Source organism: Chelmon rostratus, chromosome 17 (assembly GCF_017976325.1).
Source record: "Chelmon rostratus isolate fCheRos1 chromosome 17, fCheRos1.pri, whole genome shotgun sequence".
Lineage (NCBI taxonomy): Eukaryota > Metazoa > Chordata > Actinopteri > Chaetodontiformes > Chaetodontidae > Chelmon > Chelmon rostratus.
The window spans coordinates 16,556,388-16,577,839 of NC_055674.1; the positions used below are offsets into that span (position 1 = coordinate 16,556,388).

The 21,452-nt window shown below is 44.7% G+C and overlaps 1 protein-coding gene across 1 annotated transcript in view; it reads right to left on the reverse strand.

The window, feature by feature from the left end:
* Window positions 1–21,248, reverse strand: part of LOC121620436 (protein shisa-8-like) — an 87,884-nt gene extending 66,636 nt beyond the window's left edge. The window contains exons 1-2 of the mRNA XM_041956475.1: window positions 21,183–21,248; window positions 14,530–15,131 (exon numbers count right to left, since the gene is read on the reverse strand). Coding sequence (XP_041812409.1) covers window positions 14,530–15,131; window positions 21,183–21,248 — 668 coding nt within the window. The remainder of the gene's footprint in view (window positions 1–14,529; window positions 15,132–21,182) is intronic.
* Window positions 21,249–21,452: the final 204 nt, after the last annotated feature.

Below are 21,452 nucleotides of genomic sequence, written 5' to 3' on the forward strand. Positions count from 1 at the left end.
CAGCCTGACACTATTCAGGTTTCTGCTGACCATTTGCAATATTGCGATATTCCAATATCGCAATATTTGACAGATATTGCAATATGAGTCATGATTGCCTGTATATAGAGAGAGATGCACCACTTGCCTGAGCATCTTCACATTTGTGCAGTTTCTTCAGTAACAAAGTAATTCAGTCTGTACATAAATTATTAATACAAACAAAACTAATTCAAATAACTTGTTCACTAATTAATTTAGCTTGGAAAATGAAACAAGACTTCTTAATTCCAAAGTCATTTTTAGTGCTGTCATATTAGAAATAGCATTCAAAAGTCGTAACACACTGTAGCCCGACTATGTCCGCAACATGCTCCCGGGTTATATTCCTTGTACATCCCATCTGTCCTCAAATGTTGGCCTTTTGGATGTTAGCAGGCCAGGATCTGCAGTACAAACAGCATTTAATATCTCTGTTTGCAGCTCTCAGAGCAGCCTGAGGGCAACAGTCTGTCAGCGATTTGTTAAACGGCGGTTTCTCTAATCGGTTTAGTTTGCTACTTGCATTTGCAGCAGGTTTAAGTATTTCATTTGGTCACTTAGACAGGCATATGCTGTATGTGTTTCAAACATGATATGGTCACTGACACACTAAATATTACTGAACAAAAGCACAGCTTTCCAGTGCTGACATGCTAAGTTAATGTGGGGTAGGGGGAAGCCTGGGAAGATGGGGATGAAGGTGATGGATTGAAAAACAGATGACTGGAGAGAGGGAGGAGTGGACGGATAAGGTGAGTTGTATTTTGACCATCATGGCTGTCATGTAGAGATGAGAAATATCAGTTCCCCTGTCATTTTCCATTGTCTGTGTTATTTCACAGAAGCCTGTGGGAGGTATTATATTGTTTTCACTCCAGCTCAAGGGTAAGACATCAAAATCTCTCTTCCTCTCTCATTCTTCTCTTGCTCCCTTGTCCGTCCATCTTTCTTTCTTTCTTTCTTTCCCTCCACCCTCAGTGACATGGTTCCCCGGGCCAGCGTCAGTGTTGCGTCACACTGACATTTCGTTACGTTGATGCAGCATTGGTATAATTAGAAAGCACATATCGACTGTCTAACTGCTGCCAAATGTGAGTGTTTGTGCATGCGTGCAGTGCAATTTCATATTCCGACTAATGGCACTTTTTGAAACTGACAGCAATCTTGATGCTATGAGTATGAGTTTTAATCACTTTTTTATATATTAAATCTGTTGCGATATTTGCATTCACATATGTGTTAAAAAAGAAAACAACAGACACCTATGAGTGTCTCACCATTTGGTGCAATTGCGGCAATTATGACACAACAAGAGTGCATGTATGATTCACTTGTGTACAAAAGCGATCAGTGAAGGCAGCACTTGACACAGCATCGGCATCATTCTGGCCAGCTGAAAAATAATAAAAACAAAAACTGGAAAGGGTTGACAGTCAGAGAATTAGAAAAAACGGGCATGTTTCCAGTGTTGGTGGGAAGCTTCCAAAGTACTTCGAAAGATGCAGGTAGCATACTGAATCTAACACTTGCTGGTGGCTGTAGAGGCAGTACAACAGTTCCTGCAGCACAGTAGCTCTTGTGTACTATAATAGTGTCATCACGCATTGCGGGCCTGAATCCTGATTGATTTTCATTATAGCTCAGACAATGTGTTACTAATCCTGAGTGCAAAGAACAAACACAGTCCTGTTCAGTACACAGATAGTGGAGATATGCTCTGCTGCTGTAATGCACGCAGGCTTTGTGATGCGTTTTGATACCATAAAATACTTGAACTGACACATCTGACATGTCACCCCTGTTCCAGAGGAAAATGCAATATGAAGTAAATTTAAGATGATGTGTTTTCAACCAACAACGCAGTGAAATCAGTAGGACAGGAGAAATTTGGTTGCTGGTAAACTGCAGAGGGAGACGACATAATGAGTTATAGGTTTGAGCTCAAGTAGAAGTAGATGAAAGACAAGTATCTCTACTACAGTGATAAACAAAACTCTTAAAGGTGCATATTTCTATTTTTCTGAGAGGGATACATGTTTGTTTATTCCCTGAAAACATCTTGCACACTCCCAGCCTGATTTGACCTCAGTGCTGCCTTTTGTAAAACAGAAAACTTGTATTTGGAGATGGTGAATGTGCAAACATTAAGCACAGCTCTGTGTTGTTGTTGTTGTTGTTGTTGTTGTAGATGCTACTGTGTGGAATACGGTGTGTGTATTTGTAATAGCATGTCAGTAGGTGTGTGTGTGTGGGGGGGGGGGGGGGGGGGGTTGGGGGTTAAGGGGAGGCGAGCAGAAGACAAAATGATATAGTGGTGCTATCAACTGTAGAGCCTGAAGCCCTGCAGTCTCATCAATCATGTGACATGTTACGCCACTAACATACAGAGTAAACCCCAATTAGCTGCCGTGGAACACCAGCAACATATCGTATGAAGGAAATCCAGCCTAAACCAGATCCACACGGTATAACAATGCACAAGTCACTTAACAGAACACTAACATTTTTTTACTGGAAGTTAGATCAGAGGGCTTTTACTAATTTTATCTCATTACAGGCACGAGTCAGAGACGAGCCTCTTAGCACAAGCATTGTTAAAACACGGAAAACAAATCTCTTGTATCTGTCATGCAAACAAGATTAAAATGCAGGCTGAAACTAGCCACGATGCTGTGCGGGACGCTGTCACTCTAATACATTCAGCAGCTTCAATTAATTCAGTTCTGCTTTCCAATTCTGGACGAGTTCTGCAGCTGTGGTTCAGTGTTTTGTTTCTGACTGCGGCAACAAAGTGATCTGAATTTGGTATTAGACCGATTCATCCTCCTTGCTGGCTTTTATTTCTTCCTCTGGCTGCTGAGGATTATGGGTAGTGATTTAGACCCATTTGCAATGAGACACTGAATGAGTAAGGACAAATTTTCCACTGAAGCAAAGTTACAATATTTATAATGAACAACTGGTGGAAGAAGTACTCAGATCTTTTACTTAATCCCACAGTGTAGAAATACTCTGTCACAAGGAAAACTCATGCATTTAAGATTTTAATGAGAGCACAAAGGTTTTAGCATCAAAATACACGTACATACGTAAAGTACTCATTTTCAGAATGTGTATTATATTTATTATAATTGTGTACTTAAATGTTGCATCTAGTAATTGTGGGCCTAACTTTAAATTATTTGTGTGTGTGTGTGTGTGTATATATATATCCACACATTTAAAAATAATTTAACATTTATAACATATATAATTTACTGCTGGATGTGCAGAATATCCCCCTGGGGATCAGTAAAGTCTTATATAATAATATCATATTTTACTTGTTGATTACTTTTTGCATTATTTATCTAGAAACTAAACAAGTAACTACATTCATAAAATTTATGGAGCTAAAAGCATAACATTTGCCTCATAACATTTGTATTGAGGCAGAAGTATAAAGTAGCAGAAAATGGAAACACTCAAGAAAGTAAATGTACCTCAAAAGTACTACAGCAAAAAAATAGAGTAAACTTTAATTTTATCTTTACGTTTTAGCCACTTTGTGTAATGATTCGCACTGTAGAGCCATATCAACACTAACTGCAGAACCAACAGCAGAAAGGCTGATAGTTACGGTACAATAAGTTCTTTCAGTGTTTGTGCAAAAATAGACCAGGCGCGTATTTTAAGCAGAAGGACGGTGGGGAGCAGCCTCCGAAACGTGCTGCAGCGCTTCCGGTGGAAGCACAAGCGTGACCTCAAATGGCCACGATCAGCTCTGGCAGCCACATCGTGCCCGGCGGAATCACGCTGCAGGAGAGGAGGACAGAACAGCTGGAGAAACAAGGAGACTCTCTGGTCTCAACTTTTTCAGTAGCCTCTCTTTCTGTCTCCTCTCTCCCTGACGTTTGGCTGGTATGAGAGGAAGATAAATAACCCAGCGTTTTGACCCCTCAGGTGAGAAACTGCTGTCAACGTGTATCGCCGCCGCGCTCTGCAGCCTGTCGCGAGCTTGTGTGTGTGTTACTGTGTGTGTGGTGAATGCGTGTTTGCCGCTGCTGGTGAGAAAGCGAGGGTGAGATGAGCAGCTTTGAAGACCAGCCCATGCTGGGAAATGTACACACCTAGACAACATGCTACCACTATGAATAAAGTGTTGAAAACCCATTCATTTGATTATGAGATGATGGCTGCATCAAAGTCTCTATTTACCTTCCTGCTTCCATACCGTGCAGCATATGTTCTGCCAACAAAAACTTTGGAAACGAAATGGGGCTGATTTGAGAGAGAGAGAGAGCAGCGAGACAGAAGAGAGGATCGAGAGAGGAAAGGAACAAGAAGACAGAGACAGAGAGACCAACGGGGAATGAGACGAGCACACGAGTAGCGAAAGCAAACAGAACATGAACGAGGACGACGGTAAGGGATGAAAGTAGAGAGCAAAGTAAAGAAGTGAATTCCTCCTCGCTCTGCCATCCCGCTCCCCCGTCTGAGTTTCCCCCTCATCCACACTCGTTTCATCTCTGCTGCTGCACAACGCGGAAGATGTACGACGGTTCGGGCGATAGCAGGTAATTATTTTTTGGATTAGGAAAAAAAAGGGATGGGGAGAGATGAAGGGATAGGGAGGGATGGTGGAGGAGACGGATGGATCTCTTTCTCTTGTTTAATCTCCGTGTTATGTTTAAGTTTTCCTGTAGGTGCGATGGCGTTACCAGATAAGGGCCGAGAGGCGATTACCGAGGTAGCAAGGGCCAAGAAGGAGAAAAAGGAGAGAGCAAGATAGAGAGAGGAAGAAAAACACACTCACACCTACACACACACACACAAAACAACACACACCGGCTGAGGTCTGCCATTAAAAACAACCTATTAAGAATTTTTTGTGTACAGTGTGGTTAGTGAGAGCTGTATTTCCCATTGTTCCTCATTAGCAACAGTGTTGTCATGATGCGCAGATACGACAACGAGATTACAAGTGTTAGGTAATTACTATGGGGAACGGATGAGAGAGTAAGACAGGCTTTAGAATAACGATCAGTTACGAAAATCTGTTCCCTTTGATGGATCATGGGATTCCCAAGCAGGGGGCGAAGTGGATCCGTGCAAACTGGGGTGAACCTCGACACTTTGGATGCATTTATATTCCTTTATTTAGACTATTTATTGAGCAAATTATGACCAATTTCTTCAAGAGCTTGTTAGTCTTGAATGTTTCCGCAAGCCATTAGAAGCACAGTAATTATTAACAAATCATTCGTTAATGATGATAAACATACAATTATGAGTCAATTCAGCATCCAATAGTGATTTATTCTAAAACACACATTCACTTCATCACACATGCACTTCATTTCAAACTTTGGGCCTTTTTTGAAATGTTTCAGTCATCATCCCTCCTCTGATGGAAAGATGTTAAAAGATGAAAAGGAAATGGAAGGTGGAAGGGCAAATTGCAAAGAAATGAGGATATGCATAATAGCTGAGATTGGTGAGACGGCGATGAAATAAACATAGATAGATAGATAGATAGATAGAAAGGTAGATAGATAGATAGATAGATAGATAGATAGATAGATAGATAGATAGATAGATAGATAGATAGATAGATAGATAGATGTGAAAGTGGAGTCAGTGGTGAGTTGGATGAGCAGGAGAAGGGGAGATGACCAGCTACAGTACACACAGAGTGATAATGCTTGCTACTGTGCGCGCTCCAGCAAACAGCTACATGTAAGCAGTTGATTTTCTGTCAGGGCGACTTGGAGCCCGCGTCAATCTACTGGGACAAGACCATTACCGGGATCACTGGAGTGAAAATGGAGCTCACGTTGGACGGCCTGTTCCCAAACTCCGTGTCGACTGCACACACAAACACAGGGAGGCTCGCGGACGCGCACACACGCACGGTCAACACGCTCTCCGGAGCTAGAAAAGCGTTGTTAGACCGAATATAAAGGGGAATAAATATTCACGCACTTTAACAATGGAGCCTCCCACAAAACCTCCCACTGTGCCTCCAAATTACAAAGTCAAAAGTGACAGAGATCCTTGTTAACGGCCCACAGCCCTGCTCAAAATAAACATCTCACTGTGAAGCAATCGCTCTTCATTTAGCCATATTTTGCCTGTGAACTATGCTGTTTTAGCTACTCATCTCACGTTTAGCGTCCTGTAAATAACTCGTAATTTGGCCGTGTGGGCTTTGATGAAAACTATAAATATACAGAAGATGTAGGACGATGAAGAGGAGGCATGACTTTTTTTGTTTGTTCATTTTTTGGCATGAAACTAAATTAAAGTCAAAGCAGAGCGGAGAGGAGACAACTGCAAGATGAGCTGTTGCATTTCTGGATCTTAATATGAGCAGAGGGATGTGGGAAAGGTTAAAGACACATGTTTTTATTGTCTGCGGTGAAAATGGTGCTTTCACTGTCCTGGAAGTTTCTTCGTGCAGGCTTTTCTTTAAACACAGGAACCTGCAGCATGAATTTTCTGCAAATTGAATCCAGAAAACTTTCCATTTGCTCAATTCAGCACAGTTTTGACTCAGAAAATCACAGTAAAGTGGAAAGTAGACAGACATAAGCCTCATATCCCTTCTTATTCATCATCCTCTCTCTCACAAGTAGCCATCGGTTTACATCGCTGTGCATGTAACTATGATCGGGGGACGAAATGCTAGTGAGCTTTTGAGATGACACACAACTCTTACAATAAAGTGCATGGAGTACATTCAGCACAAGGATTCGTATTTTTAGGATTTTGACTGTGCTGTAACATGATGAGAGTGCGTCTTCTGTTTTATTTTCACATCTATTCTCAGTGCTTTTATTTCTTTGGTGATTGCCTTGTTGGTGAAAGATGCTGCACAAGTAAACTTAGCTATTTTTAACGTGTCTTGCTGCTTTAATAATGTTTATAATGTGCACAGAGGGATCACAATGTATGAACTAGCAGAATGTCATTTTCTTTGTGAATCATGCACATTTTTTGGCCTGATATCCAGCAGCCATGTTTTATGCCGGAGGCCCCAGAAGAGAGTGAGAGGAGAGGTGAAGATGAGGTGGAAAAACAGGATACAGCATCAGGCACGGGGAGACCGAAGGGAGGAGAAGGGGGAGGAATTGAGACGGAGTAGAGAAAGCGGTGCATTGTGGAGCCACTGCAGCAACAGTTGAGCTGAGGAGGTTCAGGGTTCTGCAGCAATCTGTCTCACCGGGCTCTGCTGCACTGAGGCGTGGTGTGGAGTTACAATCATTACACGACCGACACAGCTGCCTCTGTGGGACATGCAGGTGCAAAGACACACCTCTGCCTGTAGACACTGAGTACAATACACAACAACTGGTGGACGAAGTAGCGAGATAAAATTACATAAAAAGGATTCGTTCGTTTCTTGTTCAATATCCGCTCCTGACAACTATATTCCGTCAAATATGTGACAACAATCTGTAGGTCAAGGCTGCAACTGGTAGCTATATAGCGGCTGGAGCAGAAAAGCATTGCTTGGATGAAACAGACTAGTGTAAAACACACTGACCTGACACCTTAAAAGCTTTTAAAGGCTTTATTTGGATGTAGGAGTTCCAAGTGTGTTAAAAACTTCTGGCTGGTGCGTGAAAGCCAGCTGTCGGCTAAGAGCAAAGTGTGTTTTAGTGTTCAAAATATGGGTTTTAATCACTTTTAGGGTCCAGCTGCCTAAGATCTACATGAAGCAGGGAAGTGTTCACGTTGCATGGAGGCTAATGAAAGGCAAACTATAGTTCCTTGTTGATTTGAGTTAGCTGTGCACTTTGGGAGGGTCAGAATCTATTTTTCATACTGCTGCAGCATCAAAGAGTTTATTTTGGGTCCAGATTAAGCGTGGAGGAGGAGGAGGAGGAGGAGGAGGAAGAGGAGGAGGAGGGTGTGAGCTTAACAAGCCCCGCTGCTTTTGGAAAAAAAAACACAAGCTCTTGTTAATGCGAGGTGAGAACGGCTCTAACGGCGGCGGCGGCGAAATCAGCACCGGAGCCCGAAGCCACGTTTTACATCAGTGATGAGTTTCTTTGTGGTGCACAAAGTCAATTTGAAGAATTGTTTGATCTCCTTTTATGTCATTTCCTGTATTTCTTATTTGATATTTTAATTGTTCTTTTTTCCCCCTCTCATTTGACCTGAAAACTTTTCTTCTCAATGAAAAAGTAAACTTCTCATCATCACTTTATCCCCCCCGCCACAGGCCTCACAGACACAGAGCTTGACTTGGACGATGCATCTCGCTGTAAAATATTGGATTCATCTGTTTGCTGCTGTAGCCGTTGCGGGAGTCGTGAGCACGTTTATCTCTGGCCTCTAAACACCTGTCAGAGGCGGTGATGAAAAGCGCCACTGCGGCTTAACAATAAAGGAAATAGAAAGCACTGTTGATGGAACACAATACAGTAAAGGAACAGAACGGCCGATGCTCTGCTGCATCCGGTCACATTTCGCAGCATGCAAGCCAGCATGCTTTCCAGACTGTCCTGACTCACAGTCCTCTGCGCCGCGGAGGACGCGTCGAATCGACTGAGCCACCGACAGCGGGGCTCACACGAAGTCTTGGCACCTGTTCTAAATCGCATACTTTTTCTTTTTCCTTGAAATTTCACGCTACGGACTGCAGCGGGTGCATGACCAAGAGGGGCAAAGCTCAACGTTACGGTCAAGCGCTATGTCCCAGTTGTGTGCACACTGAATGCAACAGTGTGTACTTTGTAAAGGCAACTGCTGTGAACACTGAAAGCAAAAAGAAAAAAGGATTTGCATTGCAGCCATCATGTGGTGGTTGGACATCTCTTTGTGTAAAATATTACACTGTTTTTATTGTTTAATTGTGTGTAATGGTGAGGTGATTTTCATTCTCTACCTGTTTACTCATGCTGCGCTCGCTTGACTCTTCGCCTGCTAACACTGGCAGTAATTCATGCCTGGCAATGAGATTATTTATGCTGTTGGCGAGTATGTGTTATTTCATTGTCTCTAAATAGCTTAATGCAACAGTAGGTGTGCTCTGAGTAATGCTGCACAAACATTTTTTTTTTATTTTTAAATAAACTGATGTGCCAAATATTTATTGGCCAACACCTTAATTGCGCTGGCGCTGATTTTTCCAGCCACGGTGTGCATAGTGGTCTTACAACAAGGCTTTTAGGCACCTTGTCAGCACGTTAGCTGTACTGATTTCTACAGATTTGGTGATGCAAAATGTCCAATTTAAACATTTGTGGTGATAGTCTGTTTACTGCACCACACGATTACTTGAAAGGCCCTTGTTTGTCCTGTTCTGTTTCGCTCCCTCTGTATCGCCTCTTCACCTTTAGTCCATAATATCACGAGTGGAGCTGTGGTTAATTGAAATAGCTTGATTTGGCATATTAATTCCACCGCTAAATCACGTATCAGAAGGATAAAATTCATTTTTCATCTTGCTTTGCAGCAGTTTCCACATGACAGATGCAGCAGCAGACAGACTGAGAGCAAAACAAAAACACAAACAGCCGCTTGGGAGGTGAGAAGCAGCGCAGTGGTGGGGGCACGGGGGGCACTGTACAGTTATAATGAGAGGTCTGTGTGTGTGTGTGTGTGTGTGTGTGTGTGTGCATGTGTGTTTTATGCTATACATCATTGCACTGCTGCCTGTTGTGATTGCCTGACCTAAGGTTTCAGCACATTACCACCATAACAGCTTTGTGGCTGGATTCATTCATTGAGTGCACGCGTGCACACACACACACTCACACACACACACACAGTTGTGTTTCCATCACTTTTGGGGACATTGCATAGACATATAACCTTAACCAAAGTCTTCTTCCTAAAATTTCATGATTTACATTTGCAGGGATTTGCACTGTATAAACAGATTTATGACCCACAGCATGAGAAATACATGGCCACACACACACACACAGACAAACACACATGTTTACACACAGACCCACAACATTTCCTCGCTCACAGCTGGGTGAGAGTGTCTGGCTGTCAAATGCATGCAGGCTGAGAATGAATTTTAAAATGCGACGCTCATGAATAGATGTGATAAACAGTTTCGCCGGGTGTCATCCATCCTGCACAGAAACACAAAGAGGCCTCGCAGTGTTTTTGTCTTCAACGGGAAAACAATCCAAAATCATTACTTCATATTTCATAATTTGGGTCTCAGACTTGATGCAGTTCTTCTGTCATATTGCATTTTAGGCATTTGGTGGTTGTTTTATTCAGAAGAACTTACAAACGGCTTTTTACTGACTTTATGTGCAAAGTGCTGTCTCTAAAAAGCCTTAACTCTCAGGGAGTGTGGTTTAAGATAATTTAGTTTTTCTTGAAAGAGTGTGTGTGAGTGCTAGAGTTGTGTGGGCCGATTGTAAAGCGATTTGTCTGTTAATGTACATAAGTGGAACGCATTTGCCATTACATGTGCATTACCAAACTCCTGTGCAACTGAATATTGTAGGTCACCTGGAAATGGGTTTTCTAGTTAGGAAATACAAGAGCAGCAAAAAGAAATGCTGAGAACGAAAGGAAAGGCTGCCACGCTGCCACCACAGCAGTTTAAACAACAGTCCAATCCTAAAGGAAACAAAAGTTTAAGAATAAAAACAAATTGCAGCGCAAGCATGTCAAACCAAGCCCAGAAGAGTTCAAATCTTTTTAAGGAGTTGTGAAAGACGATCATTGTGCATGCCGCCTGGCCACAGAGCCAAACGGTCATCCACAGCTCTCAATGGCCAATCAGCAGAATTACAGCAGCTCAGCCCCTCACTCATCAGCGCCTCCCTCTCTCCTGTGTGACTCTCTCTCGTCCTCCCTCCCTCACGCTCCAGCAGACTGTCCTTTCACAGGCTCCTTCATCACTGGGCTCTGGTCACTACGGCGGCGTCGTTGTGTCTGCCTTCCCGCGCACCAGCTGTAGCAGGTGTGAGGTAAACAACTGTGAGAGGCAAGAGGGCAGCAAAACAACCTCTGCAACGCTATTCGCTCTGTTTCCCCGACGTGGCCGTCTTCCATCCCTCTGTTCTTTCACGTCTTTCTTTTTATTTCACACACTCGTTTTTTCCTGTATCTTCTTTTTCTGCTTCATGGTTGTCACTGACCTCTTTTCTGTCCTTTCCTATGAGTTAAGAGACACTTCATTGGGACTGTGCCGAGGTAGTACAAAAAAGGCCACATTCACATTGATTCAGCTTGTGTCACAGCGCCTGTGCCCCTTTTGTATTAATGCTAAACATGAATTGCTGCAAGGCAAACAGAAGGAAAACCACAAAAACATAATTCTGTGACAACACTGAGGAAGTTTAAAACCGTTTGGTCTTAAAGGCAACAGGTCCTCATGCAGTGGTGCAAGAGACACTGAGCTCGTGACAGTATCACAGTGTGAAACTAGTCTTATTCACGAGTACGTCACAAAGCATTCATCAACAAAAAGTACTGACATGTTCAAAGTACTCATTATGCGGCAGATGACCCCTGTAGGAGTGGCATTTATATCATGGCATCATTGTTACTGATGCACAACTGTGCGAACAGCATTTGAATGTTTTAGCTGGTCAGGGTGGTGCTAATTTTAAGCTCCACCCTTGTAATGGGAGCTTCAGTTGATAACAATATGGTCCTCAGAGTAACTAATAACTACAACCCTGATTCTAAAAAGTTTGGACACTGTGAAAAACATACATCAAACAAAATGCAATAACCTGCTCATCCTTTTAGACATGTACTCAATTGAAAACACAACAAAGACAATATATTTAATGTTTGACCTCGTCAACTTCATTGATTTTTGTAAATATCTGCTTATTCTGAATCTGATGGCAACAACACGTTTCAAACATGTTGGGACAGGAGCAACTAAAGACTGGAAAAAACACCTGTTTGGATCATTCCACAGGTAAACAGGTTGATTGGTAACAGGTGATAGCATCATGATTGGGTATGAAAGGAGCATCCTGGAAAGGCTCAGTCGCTCACAAGCAGGGATGGAGCGAGGTTCAACACTTTGTGAACACATGACTGGATAAAGGATGTTACTACATGGGCTCAGGAACACTTTGGAAAACTGGTACAAACACAGTTTGTTTGTAGATGATTGACTTCTGTTTTTATTTATGTCCCAACTTTTTGGGAATCAGGATTGTATATCTGTCAAATAAATTTTGTGCTGTAAAAAGTACATTATTTTAGTCAAGTCGAAAGTAGCGTCTGATGGAAATACTCATGATAAAACTGATCTGCCACCTCAATGGTTCAGGTCTGCATACCCAGCCCACCTATGTGGCAAAACTAATCTTATTTAAATCTTATCTTATAAAAGTTGTCTTACTGTCTGCACGTCCATTCATTTGACTTGCAGTGAGCTGTTTATTTGATTTTAAAGAGGACGGGTAATAATCGTCTCTGTCTCGTTGACTTAAACTGGGGGAAAAAACTGTTTCCATCCAGGAAGGTCAAAGTGAGCGGTCAAGCCAGCAGAGTTTCATTGTCTTGCTCCAGGACTCTTCAGAGGGACAGATGCTTGCCAACATCTGTTCTGCTGATTGGAGGCATACACATGTCAACTCTGAGAAACTTCAAGACAAACGCCGGGCGTCTCTTCTGACAGAATGACCTGCGCGCGGCCGACACGGACAACTAGATTTCAGGAACATCTCCAAAACAATCGCTTGACTCAAGAATTGAAATTCGCACTGAGCTGTTTGATTCAGGGGGGGCGAAATGTGCCGAGAGCTGCCAGCTTTCATTGTGTTATGGGTGCCTCAGTGCACTATAACATTAATGGGCGCTGATGTCTGCCGCTATCCTCCTCTTCCTCTTCCTCCTCCTCTCATCCTCCCCTGGAGGAGGAGATCCGGTAATGACAGGATTGTAAAGGAGCCCCCGTGGCCCGACTCCTAACACCCGATAGGCTGGCCGGTCACACCCAGCACACACACGCTGTCTCACTCTCTTCCTCTCCCCCCTCCCACACACACACACACACACACACACACACACACACACCCCTGCTCTCTGCACTAGAATAAGCCGTTGGCTGCTCTCCAGTCAGATCCGCTCAATATTCCACCCTTCCAAAAACCACCCCTCTCTCTCCTCATTGTTCACTGGAGGCCGCGCATCGCCACAGTCATAGCTGTGTCACAGCGATCAATCAGCCGTCAATGTGAAACGGCTACACCAATACAGAGAAAACACAGAACAACCGCGCTGTGATTTCCCCCAAACTCCGCCCTTACCGTCACCTGACATCCGTCCTTTAAATCTCCATCCCGCTGCTCGACCTCCACCCGGTCCCCTCTCTCACACAGACCACTTATCACCTCGCTGCGATTCAGCCATTCGATTCATTACCCAGCTGGTGACCCTCTCGCACATATGCAGAGATACGCACACACACACACACACACACGTCCAATCACACATGCAGGAATTAATTACTCACACACACTTACACATACACATACATGTGCAAACACTGTGTGTGTGCGGACCAAATGTGACAGGGCTGGGGTTGGCTTGCGTTGGGATGAGTAATGAGACTAATGTAACGGGTAAAGTAACTAACTACTATTGTTGTTGAGTAGTTAGTAATGTCATTACTTTTTCTACAAGTAATGAGTAATTCATGACAGTTTCTGAGTTTCAAAGCAAGTATTTCAATTCAGATTTTTTCCTTTAGTCATTAATGTGACCCACCAAAGAAATGCAGGATTCTCCCAGCTCATGTGCTGATTATGGTCATGTTGTGACTACCAGCAATTACTGTAATTGTACTGCGATGGCGGACGGCTCTTAAATGCAACAAGATCCGTGGGCCTCGGCCACTGTTGCCATGGAGAAGAAGACCGCAGATTAAAGAAATTTTGTTGATGAATTTGTGAGCAAAACACGGCACGGCAGTACCTGAATTCATCCAAAATTAAACCAGACTCCAGAAGTAAATTCATAAAAGCCGCAGATTGAGACTGCAGTTTTCACACACAAACCGGATTCAAAGCTCTGTGATTGGATACATTTTGCCAAAATGCACCCTGGGAGTCGCAGTCAGGCTCATACCTCTGATTTATTATCAAAGAACCAAATGTTGTAGAATACACTTAATCATCTTTTGCCCTCGTATCTCACACAGGAGTTTTCGAGCTGTAATGATGGGACCTTAATTCCCAGAGGAATGGAGGTTGAGATGGGTTCTCCCAGTCCACGCAGTCCGGGAAATATATTAATATAATAACAATCTGTAGCTCTGAAAAATGGCAGTTATAGACAGACTAAAAACATGTGAATTGTCTGGAATAGATCTAAACTTTTAGAGGATTTCTCGGATCAGAAATGATCATCCATCCATTCAGCTACTCGACAAAATCTTGTGAAACTAAACACATCAGTGTCATGATAATTATTTGTGACATCATCCATCAATTTCACTGCTCATCATTATCAATCATCTCCCCATCAATCATCCCTCCCTTCTCCGCCCAGCATCAAACATCCATCCACCTGTCTCACCTGGAGTTGGTCATGTCAGTCTGTCCTCCCTGACTCTTCTCCAGCCCGAGCTTGGTGAAAATCCCCACCAACACCATGATGGCCACCACTCCACAGATAATATACACGATCATGTGGGTCCGGTCCCGGTCTGGCTCCTCGTGGACCTCCGTGACGGGTGCCGCCGGTCGCCCGGTGTTTGCCCAGACGGGCGTGTCATAGTTGGAACAGGAAGTCTGGTCCAAACTGTGGACTTTGAACTGGCAGCAGAAGCGGTAGAAACAGGAACCACAACAGAACAGGTAGATACCTGCGTTACAGTTGAAGGGCGGGTCCCACTGGCCCATGACGTCATAGTAACCCCAGCAGCGGTTACCGCTGGTTGGAGCTGTTTTGTCTTCCGCATCCGGTGTGGGCGTTGCCAGCGCGGCCTCTGGCACCATAGTGGGCTCTGTGGTCTGGTTGTTGGCGGAGACCTGGGCCAAAGCCTGACCTGTTGACCGAGAGTTCAGTCCGCCCAGAGAGGTCAAAGCCAGGAGAACGGCCAGCGAGAGGCTCACCATGAGTGGATGAATGGGGGTGGCCATCTTGGACTTACTCCAATGTCTTGTGATGGTTCGGTGCTGATGTTAATTAAAGCTCCTAGGTTAAAACAAAAATAAAAACAACAACAAAGAAAAAGAAAGTTAAAAATCTTTCTTGTCCACAGCTTTAAATTATAGTTAGTGAATGAAGCTCTGAGCTGTTCACTGATCAGTGAGGGGGGGTGTAGCTTATATTCAATAGAGAGCCTTCAATTAGTGCTGTGGGAGCTGTTACTGCGCGCACTTAGAGAAAGCTGAACTATCGTCAGGGGGCAGAGGAACAAGTGAGAGAAAGAAATCAATCTCCCATCTCAGCATGCTCCTAACAGGAGTGAATGAGTCCCCAGTGAGCGGGCACTCACACATCAGCGTGCAGCGTACAGTACAGGTGTAAGTGTGTGTGTGTGTGTGTGTGTGTGTGTGTGTGTGTGTGTGTGTGTGTGTGTAAATATTCCAAAATTCAGGAAGTGTCACCTTTCACAGAGAAGCCATGTGTCATCAGCAGACAGCAGAGGCGGTTGTAGGCAAATCCAAATCTGGGGACTTGGAGGGAGTCCAGTTCAGGAGGGCGTGTTGCGCGCGGACGAACCGGCCTCTGGCATCTCCAGCAGTGAGTGGATGAATAATCCGCGAAAAGTGGACAGCTCTGGGCTCGGGACAAGAAGGCAGATTCCTCTAAAACTCACAGACAGTCACATGAAAGGCTCCTCGCTCCGGAGGCGGACTCATATTCCTGAGTGGGGAACAAGTCTAGCGCTCATCGCAGGAGTCCGATCAGCTGTGATGTCCTGGATAAACTCTGACCGGAGTCAAAGGGCTTTCTTTGAAGAGTTGTCTGCCTCCTCCACTTCTCCCTCTCGGAGCTTAACTTGCGTCCATCCTCCTCTTCCTCTCAGGGTCACCGATCGAAAGAAGCTTTTTTATTTTCGTGGTGGGCATCTTCTCACCGCCACCTTGCCTCGCTTTGACGCGTAGATGTGCAGATGCGCTCTTTCACTCCCTGATGTCTTTATGAGTGATGTTGAATATTGGGCTTTTATTTTGTAAAGACTGCGCAGGATGTCTCCTTCCTGTTCTCAGAGCCAACAGGTAACAGCAGCTGCTCAGTACTCTTTAAATCATTACTCCAGGCTCTCGTCAAGCTCAAATCCTGTGATGATTACAGTCCAAAAGCGTCCCCCTCGCACCTGAGGCGCGCTTTCTATCATGCACGCACGCACACACGCACACACACAATCTCTCACACACACACACGCACACACTCACAAATAGCTCAAATCCCCTCTGGTGACAGAGCTCTGTCAGTGTCTGGAGCTTTTAAGCGACACACAAGGAGTCCGAAGGCTTTTCGGTCCTGTGCAGGGGGAGGGGGGGCTCCTGTTGCTGCTCCGCTGACACCCCCTCCTCTCCGCGGATCCCAGGGTCTGAAACAGACCCGGGACACCAGCTGGGTGCTCTTTCTGTCAGCCTGCTCAGTCCTGCCCTACAAGTGCTAAGAACAAGAGGAGAGAGGAGGAGGAGGAGGAGGGAGGGAGGGCGGGAGGAAGAGGGGAGGGCTGATGTTGTGATACAGAGTCCCTGATTTTAATGTGTTGGCGCTGCTGCACCCAAGACTCAGGAGAAGCTGTAAAAAGAGGTGATGGAGTTACTTGACCAACGCGGAGTGGCGCGACTTTCACCTTGATGGCGCTCCTTCCTCGGTCCGCTTTTGGCTCAGTTTTTGGTGATGCCTCTGATCTTAATCTCCCTCTCTCCTGTCTTTGATATATATTTTTGTTTCTTTGGCTCTTCTCTCTCTCTCCCACAACTTACCTCACCCTTCCCCTCTCAGCCCGAGCTGGGGGCCGCGCGGGCTTTGGTCGATCGCTGAGGAAATATCAGCGCGGGGGGGGTGGGAGGTCAGAGAGCTCGCGGACTGCCCTCTGCCTGCACGAGCCTCGCTGGAATAGTGCTCCCCCAGCCCACTCGGACAAACAGAGACAAGTGGAGATGCGACAGGCAAACAGCCGCGTGGCACCGAGGGCAGATCAAAAAAAAAAAAATCCTGTTTTCAAAAGAAGCCCCCTCGGAAATACAGGACTGTCTGCAGCAGAAGCTCTTTGCTGTTGCTTCAACAACTCAGTTGCCAGTTTTCCAAATTCCCCATTTGCATCTATGCAATTTTTTTTTGTCTTTTCCCCCCACACTGAGCAAAAACAAAATGGACAAAAAGCGTTAATGCGCGACAGTTTTTAGGCAAATGTTGCACATGAGCTCCCAATTTTTTTTTTCATGCAGTAGATTTTTGCTGTCAATTCAGTCCGTGTCCGGCTGCAGCTTCTTTGAAAACAGGCATAATTTGATATATATGTATAGGAATTTTATATATATATCATATGTATGTGTTTTCACTGGTGCTCTGCTTGTGGGGTGATCCAAACAGAAGTGGGAAGAGAATTTTTTTTTGTTGTTGTTTTCATTCCATCCTCCCCCTCTGTTGTTGTCTCCTCTTCATCAGTGTGTATTCCGTAATTTCCTCGCCGCCTCGGTGCGTCTGGGTCCCGTCTGCCGCTGATGCTCGCGCTGCGCGATGCCGCCGCTCTCTGGCAGGACTGGATGACAGTGTCTCACACGCTCTCTCTCTCACTCCTCCCCCTCCGCCTCACTCCTCCCTCTCTCGCTCACTCTTCCCCTCCCTCTCTCTCTCTCTCTCTCTCGCTTGTATCTTTTGTGGGCAAATGAGCGCAGCTCCTGCTCGCTGGCTCTCCCTTTCACTCTCCCCCTCTCGCTCTCATTATGTGTCACTGACACTCTCCTCTCCCAGTTTTGACCCACGTTTTTTTTTCTTCTTCTTCGTTCTGGCTCACGACTATCAAAACTCAGCCCTGGTCCCTTTTTTCCCTTCTTGCTCCTTCGTTCCCATTATTATTGAGCTTTCATCCATCACCCCTTTCATCCCTTCCCCGATTCTCTTTCTTTTTTCTTCCTGCGCTACTTTCCCTCCCCAAAATGCCTTTCAGACCAACAAATGGGAGCACTGGTGCCGCCCGAGCGGCAGCTTGTACTGTGCGGTACTGTGCGTACGCGCGTTTAGCTTGGCGCATGTTTGTGCCTGTGCGTAATTACTGCGCTAACACCTCTGCACATCCTCGTCTTTGTGCGAGCACGCCTGGAACATGTGTGGTGCTGCAGTCCACAGGGGCTGATGTAGGAAAGAGATGGAGGGAAAGAGGGAGGGGGGAAGCGAGGGCGAGATAAACAGAGAGGAAGAGGGAGGCAGGAAGAGAGGGAGGGAGGGGAGGAGAGAGGAGGACAGCGGAGCGGCTGCCAGAGAGAAGAGAGAAAGGGTTTGACAGAGAGGAGCAGGGGAGGGAAAGAGGAGAAGAATTATCGCAGGGAGGAGAGGGGGATTAAGAAACATGGGGAAAGCAAGTGGAATAGAAACTGACAGAGGGATAGTGGGAGGGAGAGGGGGAGAGATATAGATAAGAAGAGAGGTGCAGACAGGTAGGAGGGGGGAAAAAAGGAAAAGAAAAGCCACCTCAAGGGAAAGTGACATATTAGAACTGGAGAGAAAGAGAGAGGGAACAGCGTTCAGAGAGAAAGAGTCAAAGCCGCAGAAAATTCCCAGGAAATAGACAGAGGAGAGAGCTGGAGAGGCAAAACGTTATGAATATTGAATATCCCAGACTTAACGTTGAACGTGAACTAGATTTTGACGAGGAGGAGGAAGGAGAAGAAGTAGTACCTTTGGGTCTGACCATGAGCCGGGCATCATCAGAAAACGAGGAGAAAAAGAGGCAGCAAAGGAAACGCTGCTTAATATCTTATTCTGTTTGAAAGTGGCTAACATTATACTCATCTTAAATATTCATTTTTTGCAAACTTTTTTGCTGCTTAAAAGCTTTTCTTTAATGTTTTTTAACATCTTTTTTTCTTTTCTCCTCACTCTTTTTCCTCTCACACACACTCGCCACAGACCGTCATGGATTTCATCCACACTGTCTTTTTTGTTGTTGTTGTTGTTCTTACTGGAAGTACCCGCAGCTCATTTTCTCTTGCTGTTTGTACCTTGTCCAACCCTGTCGGCCTAAATTCGCTTAAAATCTTTGGCAAAGTGCATCGGGAGTTATGTCAAGGAAACACACACACAGGCGCACTTTCAAAATGCACAGAAACGCGCATGCCACCACACACTCCCCTGGCTTCACACTACGGTTACGTGATGCGCCACAAATCAGCTAATCCTCCTCCTTCCTGCGCTCTGACATTAAAGTGTCCTCAGCACATTTTCTCTAATGGAAAGCAGGTCATTAATTTAGGAGAAGAAATCAAAGTAGGGGTGAACTAAGATTGGTTTACTAGCATCAGATGCGCAGGACGCTGCCTCTAAATGCTCAGAGAGGCAGAGAGACATAGGAGCGAAGGGTGAGGCGGGGAGGAAGGAGGGATGAGATGGACTGAGAGGCAGAAAGAAGGAATGGGCGGAGGAGTCCTAGGGGAGAGATGGAGGGCAGAGAGTACAGATTGAAAGGGGGATCTGTCTTAAATCATTTCTCTCTGCCTCTCTGCTTGGCTGTGGTCTTCGAGCACTCTGTTTCCTGTCGTGTTCTTCGCTCTCCTCCTCCTGCACATCTCATACAGAACACTTACATACATGGGTCACATTGTTGTGGCTATCCACACTGCTGTTTACGTCACTAACATATCTGTGTATATGCGGCTACATCAGAATGCATTAAAAGTCCTCACGCCCCTCAGTACAGCTGAACTGCAAACAAAAAAATCAGATTGCTGTTATTTTAATGGATATTGTGAATGCATTAGAGTTGTTTTTATTGGGAAGGGTGATTTTTGCATTTCATTTTCGCTGAAAAAACCTAAAAATTATGATGGTGTGATTTTTGCTGGGGTCTGCACCAAACAAGCATCTTCTCTTACATCTGGGGAACACGCTTCGAATCTCAGGTTATCTCTGCAGCACCACATTGTTCAGCCCCTCTCCTCATACTTGTAAGTTTAAGATTAAACACAAACAACATATTTTGCCTGAATAATAATATTTTACATAATGTTTTAAACACACATGCACACTTACAAAATGCAGGCAAACGTGTTCCACTCAGCGAGCCTCTCCACTCTGTGCATTTAAACATATCAACAATAAAATGTGATTTGCAGTTGAATAACTGTTAATAAGATGGATTTTTTTAAAAATCAAGCAGCACACAGCATTTTTCTTTACAGCCTTGAGGTTGTGCATAATAATCTGAGGAGGCTCACATGCACGTTACATCGGTCTGAAAAGAAAAAAAAAGGCTATTGTCTGAAATGTGAAAAGCTCACTCGGTCCATTTTGCAAGCACTTTTGAGACGGTCCCTAACTTCAGCTCATCAGTTTTTGGTGTAAGTCATCAGGACCACCTGTGCTGCATGAGTGACACTTCATCCTGCAATCTGGTCATTCCTGATGAAGTGTTTTGTGCACGGACTTTGCTGAATATCTGAATATTGAACATCTACTCCTCTGTGTTTTTAGGTTATAGCCACTATGGGTAACAGAGGATGCTGAAACCAGAGTGAACAGTGAAATTTGCTGATTGTAGCAGCGTGAGTGTTACAATAATTGAGTTTTGAGTCTGAGAAGAGGCTGCAATGTTTGTTGTATTCCCATCTGTTTACATTTTAAGTCAGCATTATTGATTTCGACACTTTTTACTGTGTTCCATCTAAAAGCAGGTGGCTGTATTTTGTGGATTTTTACGAGAGAGCTTTCTGTTACATCCCAGCAACACCGATAAAAGGATGTTCTCTCTCCTGTCATTCCTTTGCTTTTTCCACCTCCATCCTCTCCTCTTCCATGTGTTACCATCTCTTTCCTTCTGTTCCACGTCCTTCTTTTCTCCTCTACTTGTCTTCTCATCTTCCACCTCTCACCTCCACTTCCTCTCCCGCTCACCCTTCACTAAAATTCAGAGGAGGATGAACATGGCGACTTTTACTCAAAGCCAACCTCATTCTTTCTCTTCATCTCAGTCACCTGCCGCCTCCGCTGCCACTTCAAACCACATCCGCTCTTTACCTTCACTTTGTCCTGTCTCCCTCTCTCACCTCATCCTCCCATCCTCCCATCAAGCTGTCTCCCACGTCTCTCAAATTCCATGTGTCCTGTGTCATTCCTGTACTCTCTGACTATCGCTCGGTATAGATCAGGTCATTGTGGAGATGATGCATGGAGAAAAAGGATGGTGTCATGTGAGGGTAACTCAGACAAGGCCATGAGAGGAAACAGTGAAATAAGGGACAGGCCTTGAAAACAAATGGAGTCATATAGGAGAAAGTCTGAAAACGATTGTAACAGCTGTACCGAAAGAACAAATA